Below are 11,353 nucleotides of genomic sequence, written 5' to 3'. Positions count from 1 at the left end.
CAGCGATACACATTTAGATTACACACTCCCCACTGTCACTAATGATAAACTGGTCACCATGGAGGTCCCACGACTCAACTTATCACCAGCAGATCAATGATGCTCTTGTCTACATGATCCTTTTTTTGCTGTTTAATATTTGTCGAAGAATAAAAGCAGTAGATGATGTGTATCTGGGTCTAGAAGCGAGTCCCTCATCTACTCTACTGTACTCAACCTGATATTGGGGATTGCAGTAGGATGCCTGTTATTTCAATTCATTCTGTGTTTTCCACTTCTCTATACTCCATCTGTTTGATGTTGCACTGTAGTCTACAGTATGCTAATTGAACTGGAAAAAGACAACTAAAAAGTATAATGTCCTACTATAAGTAAGCAAACCATGTACTGTATATTGGCTTACCTATGACCAGAGGAAAATCAAGGAGTACATTTGGAAAGGTCATTTCTCAAGCAGAATATGAGCCGTTAGACATAGTAAAATCAACTTCTAAAACTGTACTGCTCAGACCAAATAAATGTACTTTTTTTCTAACTTAAACTCTACCCTAATTCTGACCTGATCCACCTCAAAGAGAAGGTGGAGGGACACGAGAAGAATACACCACTCAATTCTAACATTATCTATCTCATGTCTTTACTGTGGCCTTATTCTCAGTGTACTCATCAACTTAAACAGACCGACACACCTGTACAATAGTGTTTCCTGTGAGGGAGTAGTGTTGAACTATCAGAACCGTGGAATTATGGCTTCTCCTGAAGAGGACCAACTGTCCTCGACCTGATATTCAGATTGATTATCTCTAAACATTGTGTAGTATCTGTACATCAGGACACTTCACTGTTGGATAAGATGGAAAGGAATATAACATTGGTAATTTCGATAATATTGTATTTACACCATTAGAAGTCAAGAAGCGAAATCATTTTTTCTTCTCGCTCTGTTCCCAAAGCGCTGACAGTTATCACCCCAGTTTCCATAGCAACCTCTTCCTGACACTCAGCTGTGTCTGGAGATTTGATTAGAGGAGTTGTTTTCCAATGAGAGATGACTACTGCAACTGTTCTTTCTGATCTGACGCCAGCAAATTTCAAAACTATGGATTTCAAAATGGTGGACATCAAATAAGCTAGGGGAAGGGACTACAGAAGAGAAATGTAACCAGGCATAAGCCACAGAACAAACCAGTGAAAGGATAAGTTCTCTGAAATAGGTCCTACTCCCACCAATGGTTCCAGACCCACTGTTTGATAAACTCTGGGCTAAAACATCATCCCTCTCTTCCTTCCCATTTCATTTTCTTTGTCTTCCTCCTGTTTGATTATTGGTTGTGGATGCTACTTACATAGTTTATATGCATGAGGTGTCTGTATTTCTCTACTGCCTATACATATATTTACAGAACACACAATGTCTCATACGATACAGGGGTTAGCTCGAACCAAGACAGATAACTGTACTCTCGCTCTACTTCGCTTCAATCTCACTACCAGTCGAACAGCAGTTTGTCGATATTGAACAAATATACACTACCGTTCAAAAGTGTGGGGTCACTTAGACATTTTTGAAAGAAAAGCACATTTTTTCCATAAAAATAACATCAAATTGATCAGAAATACCGTCTAGAAATTGTTAATGTTGTAAATGACTATTGTAGCTGGAAATGGCAGATTTTTTTATGGAATATCTACATAGCCGTACAGAGGCCCATTATCAGCAACCATCACTCCTATGTTCCAATGGCACATTTTGTTAACTAATCCAAGTTTATCATTTTAAAAGGCTAATTGATCATTAGAAAACCCTTTTGCAATTGTTAGCACAGCTGAAAACTGTTGTACTGCTTAAAGAAGCAATAAAACTGGCCTTTAAACTAGTTGAGTATCTGTGGGTTTGATTACAGGCTCAAAATGTCCAGAAACAAAGAACTCCCATCTGAAACTCGTCAGTCTATTCTTGTTCTGAGAAATTAAGGCTATTCCATGTGAGAAATTGCCAAGAAACTTAAGATCTCGCACAACGCTGAGTACTACTCATTTCACAGAACAGCGCAAACTGGCTCTAACCAGAATTTAAAGAGGAGTGGGAGGCCCCGGTGCACACCTGAGCAAGAGGACAAGTACATTAGTGTCTAGTTTGAGAAACAGACACCTCACAAGTCCTCAACTGGCAGCTTCATTAAATAGTACCCGCAAAACACCAGTCTCAATGTCAACAGTGAAGAGGTGACTCCGGCATGATGGCCTTCTAGGCAGTTTTCAGCTGGAAACGGCTGTGCTAACATAATTGCAAAAGGGTTTTCTAATCATCAATTAGCCTTATGAAATGCTAAACTTGGATTAGCTAACACAACGTGCCATTGGAACACAGTAGTGATGGTTGCTGATAATGGGCCTCTGTACACCTATGTAGATTCCATAAAAAATCTGCCGTTTCCAGCTACAATAGTCATTTACAACATTAACAATGTCTATACTGTATTTCTGATCAATTTGATGTTATTTTAATGGACAAAAAATGTGCTTTTCTTTCAAAAACAAGTGACCCCAAACTTTGGAACGGTAGTGTATATTTACACCAAACCATATCTGACCAAATAATATGATCCAGGTACTATGCAATGTTGAGCTGGTTTTGTGTCCTAATAGCTCTGTGTGTACATTACCCTCCTAACCATGCATTTGAACATGTGAAATAGCAGTAGTAGGAATATAATTGTTGTACTTGTTTTTTTAATCGAGGAGGATACGTCATATCTAAAATAACAGGTGCCAAGCCTCTTATTCCTATAACTGTATCTTAGGGAAAAAAAGTTAAATAAACAGGCAATCCATCTAGAAGAGGGAAAATAAACAAATTAATCAATAAATAAAACACGTAGCATACTGTAGAACTGAAATTAACATTTCAGTTTTAGAGAGAGATATAGGGGGTATTTTTGCAATGGAGAGAAGACCCACCAGCGTCCTCTGGTGATTGAGATTGATAAACATACAAGCAGCAGCAGGAAGAAGAAGAGAATACTGTTGTCATGGCAACATTTCCTGCTTCCTGCCTGCTCTACTCCAGGTAGATGTCTTCAGTGGGGCAGGCGTACTCCAGGTGCTCCTGGTAATACTCCTGGAAAGCCCGCCTAGAGAGGGAGACAGACAACAGAGGGATTAGTTTAGCAAACAGATGTCCAACTAAATCACCCAGCAATAATGTCTCAGCCAGACTAACATCATGGTTCTAGTCCAAGATGAGCCTCAGCTTAGTAAACATTTCTCCATACCATCATTCCCCATTTTAGGCTCCTGAGTGGCACAGCGGTCTTAGGCACTGCACCTCAGTGCTAGAGGTGTCACTACAGACCCTTGTTCGATTCACATCCGGCTGTAATTGGGAGTCCCATAGGGAGGCACACAATTGGCCCAGCGTCGTCCGGGTTTGGCCGGGGTAGGCCGTCAATGTAAATAAGAATTTGTTCTTAACTGACTTGCCTAGTTAAATAAAAGTACACTGACTCACTCACCAGCCCATCCCTGCTCTGCCCTCTGCTCGGCTGTGTCGACCTTGAACAATGGCCATCTTTAATAATTCAAACCTGATATGCCTGATTCATACAAGATTAACAGGACAGGAACTGCGGTCATTATAAACCCCAGCTCATTCTCTCTCTACTTTTTAATGTACTTTCTTCTCCTCTCCATTGTGCCAACTGAACTAAATGGCTTAATAGGTAGGCTATGGTTTCCACCATTATTATTCCTACCACAGTATGCCACTTTTTTCACATCAGCAGTAATGACAGAGATTGGGAGATGTGTGAAAGCATTGTTAGACTACTGGAGAACAGCCAATGCTACAACTTCAATAAAACAAATAATGCTGTGGAGAGGCAGAGTACCAGAGAGTGCTTTCCTTATCACTCATCCCTAGGTTTACAAGCAGAGCTTAAAAAGGAATGAGAATCATGAGGGAGACACTGAGGTACTGTGTGTGACTCACCCAACACTCTCGGCCACACGCCGCATTGACTCCTGGGAGACAAAGACGTGGCAGGCAAACCTGTTCAGCATGGGGTGCTTAGTGATGAAGCCAAAGTAGCTGAGGAGAGAGCGAGAGGGGGAATTAGGTGAAGTGTAAATAAAGCAGGTTGATATTCTTGTTGTTTATCGTCTAATGAAATGTATTCTCAACATGTATTTTCATACCAATTGTTTTTTGGATGGCATCCACAGAAAGAGATGTTCTTCATCTGGAAGAAGTGACTACATCTGTCAAACTGGAGAGAGAGGACAGCAACACAATTAGACCCAACCAAATCATGAGAAAATAAAAAAAACAGAGCAAACTAGAATGCTATTTGCACCTAAACAGAGAGTACACAGTGGCAGAATACCTGAACACTGTGACTGACCAAAAATTAAAGAAATCTTTGGCTATGTACAGACTCCTTGAGCATAGCCTTGCTATTGAGAAAGGCCGCCAAAGGCAAACCTGGCTCTCAAGAGAAGCCAGGCTATGTGCACACCGCCCACAAAATGAGGTGGAAACTGAGCTGCACTTCCTAACCTCCTGCCAAATGTATGAACATATTAGAGACACATATTTCCCTCAGATTATACAGACCCACAAAGAATTTGAAAACAAATCCAATTTTGATAAACTCCCAATACCACAGCATGCCATCACAGCAGCAAGATGTGTGACCTGTTGCCACAAGATAAAGGCAACCAGTGAAGAACAAACACCATTGTAAATACAACCCATATTTATGTTTACTTATTTCCCCTTTGTGCTTTATCTATTTGCACATCATTACAACACTGTATATAGACATAATATGACATTTGAAATGTCTTTATTATTTTGGAACTTTTGTGAGTGTAATGTTTACTAATAGTTTTTTACTGTTTATTTCACTTTTGTTTATCTATTTCACTTGCTTTGGCAATGTAAACATATGTTTCTGATGCCAATAAAGTCCCTTAAATTGAAATTGAGAGAGAGATATGCTCATACTACGTGGTCGTTTCAGCCTCCTTTTGAATGCACTACAGTCGCTCAAGAGTGTCTGCCATTTTTATAACATTTGTTGCACTCATCCCTTAACCTCCCGCCCTTCCCCTGCACCCCTTACTTGCACTCCTCCCCATCTCTCATCCCTTCATCTCTCACCTCATCCATAGTGTCGTATTCATCCTCCAGGCTCATCACCAGTTTAACCCCTTGTAGACTGATCTCCAGCTCACACAGAGGGGGGGGGCCGCAAATGGACCGTCCGCTTCCTCGCTATCGCAATCTGACAGAGAAGTAAGAGAGAGTTCAATACAGATCAACTTTTATTATTTAAAGACTGTCTCATTCAGACTATTGAGGACCCTATGACCTGTAGGTTCACCCAACCCAGAGTGATGCATTTCCTGTTTACCTTTTGCATGGCAGCACAGAGGATGCCATTGCCTTGGTGATAGGGCACCTCCACAGAACCCAGGAACTGAACACTGAAACTGTCCATCCAGGCTGGGTTCCTCTTCATTCCTACAGGAAGTGCACACGCAGGAAGTGACATCAGATGGGAAGCATGTTATCTTATTGACATTCAGGTTATGTGTCTCCAGTGATGAAACACTGTCAACACTTGACATACTCCGTATAGAAAGGGAATTTTCCAGTAGAACTGTTCTTCTACCAGACATGAATAGAAAATATTGTAACATACACGGGATAGGTGAAGTGAAATGTGTTGTTTTGCAGGGTCAGCCTTCCAGTTACTAGCCCAATGCTCTAACTGCTAGGCTACCTGCCCCCTAATATTTTACTCACCCATTATCTCCTTGGACTGCCCTATGACCTCATGGGCGTAGAAGGCTGGGAATATCCCCCTCTCTCCCGTCCGCATGTTGTAGCCTCTGTACCAGTAGTCATCCTCCTCTTCCTCGACATATAGAGGGTCGTCCACATCCAGCTCCAACTCATCCACATGTCTGGGGATAAACCTGTAGGGGGCAGGAGACAGAGGGTAGAGACACACACACACACACACATGATTGGGTTTTAGTGAGGAGGAAGCATCTGTCTGTGTATCAGGTGTCTCCCCGAGGAGAGGCTGTTAGCTGAAGAAACAGCAGAGACACACTTAGGGAGAGAGAGAAGGGGGAGGAGAAGTGCTGGATGATGGGAGATAAAAATGATTCAGTTACTGAGGAGTGGAACAGGGGGCACAAACACACACAGAGTGATACCCAGGTGGTGACAGGCTGGTGTGAGTATAAATCAAATCAAAGTTTATTGGTTGCGTACACCAAGAAACGAGTGGCGAGTGGAGCAGCGGTCTAAGCCACTTCATCTCAGTGCAAGAGCTGTCACTACAGTCCCTGGTTCGAATCCAGGCTCTATCACATCCGGCCGTAATTGGGAGTCCCATAGGGAGGCACACAATTGGCCCAGCGTCGTCCGGGTTTGGCCGGGGTAGGCCGTCATTGTAAATAAGAGTTTGTTCTTAACTGACTTGCCTAGTTAAATAAAGGTTCAATCAAAATAAAACACAGATTTGTGGGTGCAGTGAAATGCTTATGTTTCTAGCTCAAACAGTGAAGTAATATCTAACAATAACAATACACAAAATTAAAAAACATCAAAAAAATTAAATCAAGAAATATCAGAGTGAGCAATAACAGAACGAGCATGTCAGAGTTTGGAATATAAATATGTATTCATATAAATGGTGTGTATAGACAGATATGAATAGGTGTTTACAGGTGTAGTTATATAGGATGAGCCATAACTAGAATACAGTATATAAACATAATGTGGGTAAAACAGTATGTAAACATTATTAAAGTGACCAGTGTTCAATGGCTCTATGTATATAGGGCAGCAGTCTCTAAGGTTCAGGTGCAGGGTAGAGTACTGGATGTTAGCTAGCTAGTGACAGTGCCTAAGGTTCAGGGCAGGGTACCGGGCGGAAGCTGTCTAGTGATGATTGTTTAACAGTCAGACGGCCTGGAGATGTTTATCGGTTTCTCGGTCCCAGCTTTGATGCACCTGTACTGTCACCGCCTCCTACATGGTAGCGGGGTGAACAGGCTGTGGCTTGGGTGGCTGATGTCCTTAAAAATCTTTTTGGCCTTCCCGTCAAAACTGTGTGCTGTAGATGTCCTGGGGGGCAGGCAGTGTGCCACCGATTATGTGTTTGGCTGACTTCACCCCCCTCTGGAAAGCCCTGCTGTGGTGCAGTTGCCGTACCAGGTGGTGATACAGCCTGACAGAATACTCTCGATGGTGCATCTGTAGAAGTTAGTGAGGGTTTTAGGGGCCAATCCGAATTTCTTCATCCTCCTGAGGTTGAAGCTTCACCACACTGTCGGTGTCGAGGCACCATTTCAGATCCTCAGGAAGGTGCACGCGAAGCTTTTGACCATCTCCACTGCTGCCCCGTCGATGTGGATGGGGCTTGCTTTCTCTGTTATCCCCTGTAGTCCACGATCAGCTTCTTAATTTTGTTGACATTGAAGAAGAGGTTATTTTCCTGGTACCACTCCGCCAGGGCTCTCAACTCCTCCCTGTAGGCTGTCTCATCGTTGTTGGTAATCAGGCCTACCATTGTTGTGTTGTCAGCAAACTTGATGATTGAGTTGGATACGTGTGTAGCTATTCAGTCATGGTTGAACAGAGAGTACAGGAGGGGGCTCAGCACGCACCCCTGTGGGGCTCTCATGTTAAAGATCAGCATGGCGAAGGTGTTGTTGCCAACCTTCACCATCGGGGTCGGCCCATCAGTTGCACAGGGTGGGGGTCCCGTGTGGCTCAGTTGGTAGAGCATGGTGTTTGCAACGCCAGGGTTGTGGGTTCGATTCCCACGGGGGACCAGTACGGGGAAAAAATGTATGAAATGTATGCATTCACTACTGTAAGTCGCTCTGGATAAGAGCGTCTGCTAAATGACTAAAATGTAAATGTAAAATGTTCAGACCCAGGGCACTGAGCTTAGTGATGAGCTTGTATGGCACTATGGTGTTGAAGGCTGAGCTAAAGTAGATGAACAGCATTCTCACATAGGCATTCCTCTTATCCAGGTCGGATAGGGCAGTGTGCAGTGCAATGACACTTGTTTTGTACCTGCCACATACGTCTCATGTCTGAGCCATTGAATTGCAACTCCACTTTCTCCCTGTACTGTCATTTTACCTCTGTTAATTGCCTTACAGAGGTTATAGTTGGTCTGTTTGTACACGTCCATGTTCACAGTCACCTTGCCATGGTTAAATGCGGTGGTTCAGGCTTTCAGTTTTGTGCGAATGCTGCCATCAATCCATGGGGATGGGTTTGGATAAGTTCTAATCGTCACAGTAGGAACAATATCCTCTATACACTTCCTGATGAACACAGTCACGAGTCAATGTATACGTTGATACTATTCCCAGAGGAAACCCGGAACATTTCCCAATCTGCATGATCAAAACAGTCTTCAAGCATAGATTCCGATTGGCCAGACCAACGTTGAACAGTCCTTACCAAGGAGGCTTTCTATTTAACTTTCTGCCTATAGGCAAGGAGGAGCAGGATGGAGGAATGATCTGATTTAGCGAAGGGAGGACGGGGGAGGACCTTATAACTATCCCGGAAGGGAGAGTAATAATAGTAAAGAGTGTTCTCTCCATGTGTAGCACATGAGATGTGTTGATAGCATTTCAGGAGCGTTTTACTCAGATTTCCCTTATTAATGTCCCCAGCTACAAAAAAAATGCAGCCTCAGAATAGGCGGTTTCCAGTTTGCACAAAGTCCAGTGTAGTTTCTTGAGCACTGTCACAGTGTCGGCTTGGGGGAATATACACGGCAGTGCCAAAAAGCGAAGAGATTTATCTCAGGAGGTATTGCAGTCTGCATTTGATGGTGAGTTATTCCAGATCGGGAGAAAGAAAGGATTTGAGTTCCTGTACGTTACCACAATCATGAGACAAACCCCTCCGCCTTTGTTTTTCCCTGAGAGTTCTTTCTTCCTGTGTGCACGATGAATGGAGAACCCCCGCTGACTGGACAGAGCTATGATTCCGTAAAACAGAGTATGTTACAGTCCCTTATGTCTCACTGAAAGAAGATCCTCACCCTGAGCTCATTTACTTTATTGACCAGGGACTGAACGTTAGCGAATAATATACTTGGAAGCAGTGGATGGTTTGCTCGCTGTCTGAGTCTGACTAGCAGCCCACCCCTCCTTTGGCGTCAACGTTTTGGTGTAGTGCAGGGACTGCCTCGGGAAGGCAAAAGTTATTTTTGGCAGTAGGAAATAATACTAGAAACGTTCTGAGCAAATTATTAAAGAAATAACACAAAAACGAACTGCTGAGTTGGCTAGGAGCTAGAAACAGGGCGACCGTGTCTGTCGGCGCCATCTTTTCTATATAGCTATATAGCTGTTACTCCTGCGGTGTCACTAGGGCCACAGCTGTAACCATGACAACTTCCCTCCTCTCACTCCCCATTCCTCTCTTCCTCCCTCCATGTCTTCTTCCCAACCTCCCTCCCTCCAGACCACTGGTGATTCACCAGATTCACATTCTCCTACTGCACACACCCATCCTTTGTCCCATATCACCTACGGTCCATATTACGTGTGGGACTAAGAACAAAGAGTCAAACAGATAAGAGATTATAATACTGTATGTTCTCTTACAATGATAACATTACAATAACCACAGGTTTTTGTCTGATCAGGATTTCAGATTGCTTGTTGTGTTGCTCTCTGTTTATATAACACAGTACGTATGTCTGTAAATGATGTTCTGAATGCTATGACTCACCTGTAGACAGCCCTGTGTGTCTGGTCCCTCTCTTCTCCATTGATGGTACAGGAGAACAGCCCAAACGACTCTGTACCTGCACAGGTAAACACACACCCTAGTGAGAACACCGATACACTTGTTGGGCGGTACATTAATGTAACCTATAGGACCTCTCTGAATAAAATCTAAATAAATGATAACTGCATCTGTCAAAATAACTTATGTTGATGAAATTCTTGTTCTTCCCATTTGTAATAGACCTTTAATTATGTATATGATCATTCATTAATGAAGTGAATGGAGAGGTTAATGATGGTTCAGTGATCTTTTATCACGCTACAGCTTGGGAGAGCTAACATGGACACTCATTTATCATATGATTTATCAAATGAGAGTCAAAATGGTATGAAACCTCAAATATAAGCTGCATTCACCACTTTTTTCATCACAACAATAATATGTTTGACTACAGCCCCTATCCCCTTGCTAGTACCTAAAATTGTTTAGGTGCTCATGGTTAGTTTGTAGTTAGTTAGTTGGTCTGTAGCCTACTTACTGGAGGATTGTGAGATGCAGGACATTAGCTAGTTAATTAATTAGTTTGTTAGTTTGTGTGTAGCCTACTTACTGGAGGATTGTGAGAACCAGAAAGTTAGTTAGTTACTGGAGGATTGTGAGAGCCAGAAAGTTAGTTAGTTACTGGAGGATTGTGAGATGCAGTAAGATAGTTAGTTAGTTAGTTAGTTAGTTAGTTAGTTAGTTAGTTAGTTAGTTAGTTAGTTAGGTTAGTTAGTTAGTTAGTTAGTTAGTTAGTTAGTTAGTTACTGGAGGATTGTGAGATGCAGTAAGTTAGTTACTGGAGGATTGTGAGATGCAGTAAGTTAAACTGAACAAAAATATAAAAACAACATGCAACAATTTCAACGATTTTACTGAGTTACAGTTCATATAAAGAAATCAGTCAATTGAAATAATATCATTTGGCCCTAATCTATGGATTTTACATAACTGGGCAGGAGTGCAACCATGGGTGGGCCTGGGACTGGGGAGTCAGGCCCAGCAAATCAGAATTAGTTTTTCCCCACAAAAGGGCTTTTTAAAGACAGAAATAATCCTCAGTTTCATCAGCTGTCCGGGTGGCTGGTGTATGGATTTCCACAGGTGTAGAAGCCGGATGTGGAGGTCTTGGGCTGGCGTAGTTACACGTGGTTTGTGGTCGTGAGTCCGGTTGGACGTATAGCCAAATTCTCTAAAATGACGTTAGAGGCAGCTCATGGTAGAGAAATGAACAATAAATTCTCTGGCAACAGCTCTGGCAGACATTCCTGCAGTCAGCATGCCAATTGCACGCTCCCTTAAAATTTGAGACATCTGTGGCATTGTGTTGTGTGACAAAACTGCACATTTAGAGTTTCCTTTTATTGTCCCCAGCAGAAGGTGCACCTGTGTAATGATCATGCTGTTTAATCACCTTCTTGATATGCCGCACCTGTCAGGTGGATGGATTATCTTGGCAAATGAGAAATGTTCACTAACAGGAATGTAAACAAATTTGTGCACAACGTTTTAGAGAACTAAGCT

The 11,353-nt window shown here is 42.6% G+C and overlaps 1 protein-coding gene across 1 annotated transcript in view; it reads right to left on the bottom strand.

The window, feature by feature from the left end:
* Window positions 1–2,465: 2,465 nt before the first annotated feature.
* LOC106561234 (C-Jun-amino-terminal kinase-interacting protein 2-like) overlaps window positions 2,466–11,353 on the bottom strand; it is a 154,497-nt gene continuing 145,609 nt past the window's right edge. Inside the window, 8 exon segments of the mRNA XM_045688738.1 lie at window positions 2,466–3,134; window positions 3,992–4,090; window positions 4,198–4,268; window positions 5,165–5,239; window positions 5,241–5,288; window positions 5,418–5,527; window positions 5,813–5,985; window positions 9,791–9,866. Of these exon segments, the coding sequence (XP_045544694.1) occupies window positions 3,062–3,134; window positions 3,992–4,090; window positions 4,198–4,268; window positions 5,165–5,239; window positions 5,241–5,288; window positions 5,418–5,527; window positions 5,813–5,985; window positions 9,791–9,866 (725 nt within the window). The 3' untranslated portion in view covers window positions 2,466–3,061.

The sequence above is a fragment of the Salmo salar genome, chromosome ssa10, assembly GCF_905237065.1.
Source record: "Salmo salar chromosome ssa10, Ssal_v3.1, whole genome shotgun sequence".
NCBI lineage: Eukaryota > Metazoa > Chordata > Actinopteri > Salmoniformes > Salmonidae > Salmo > Salmo salar.
The sequence above is the reverse complement of the archived record's forward strand: the minus strand, read 5'-3'. Positions and strand labels throughout refer to the sequence as shown.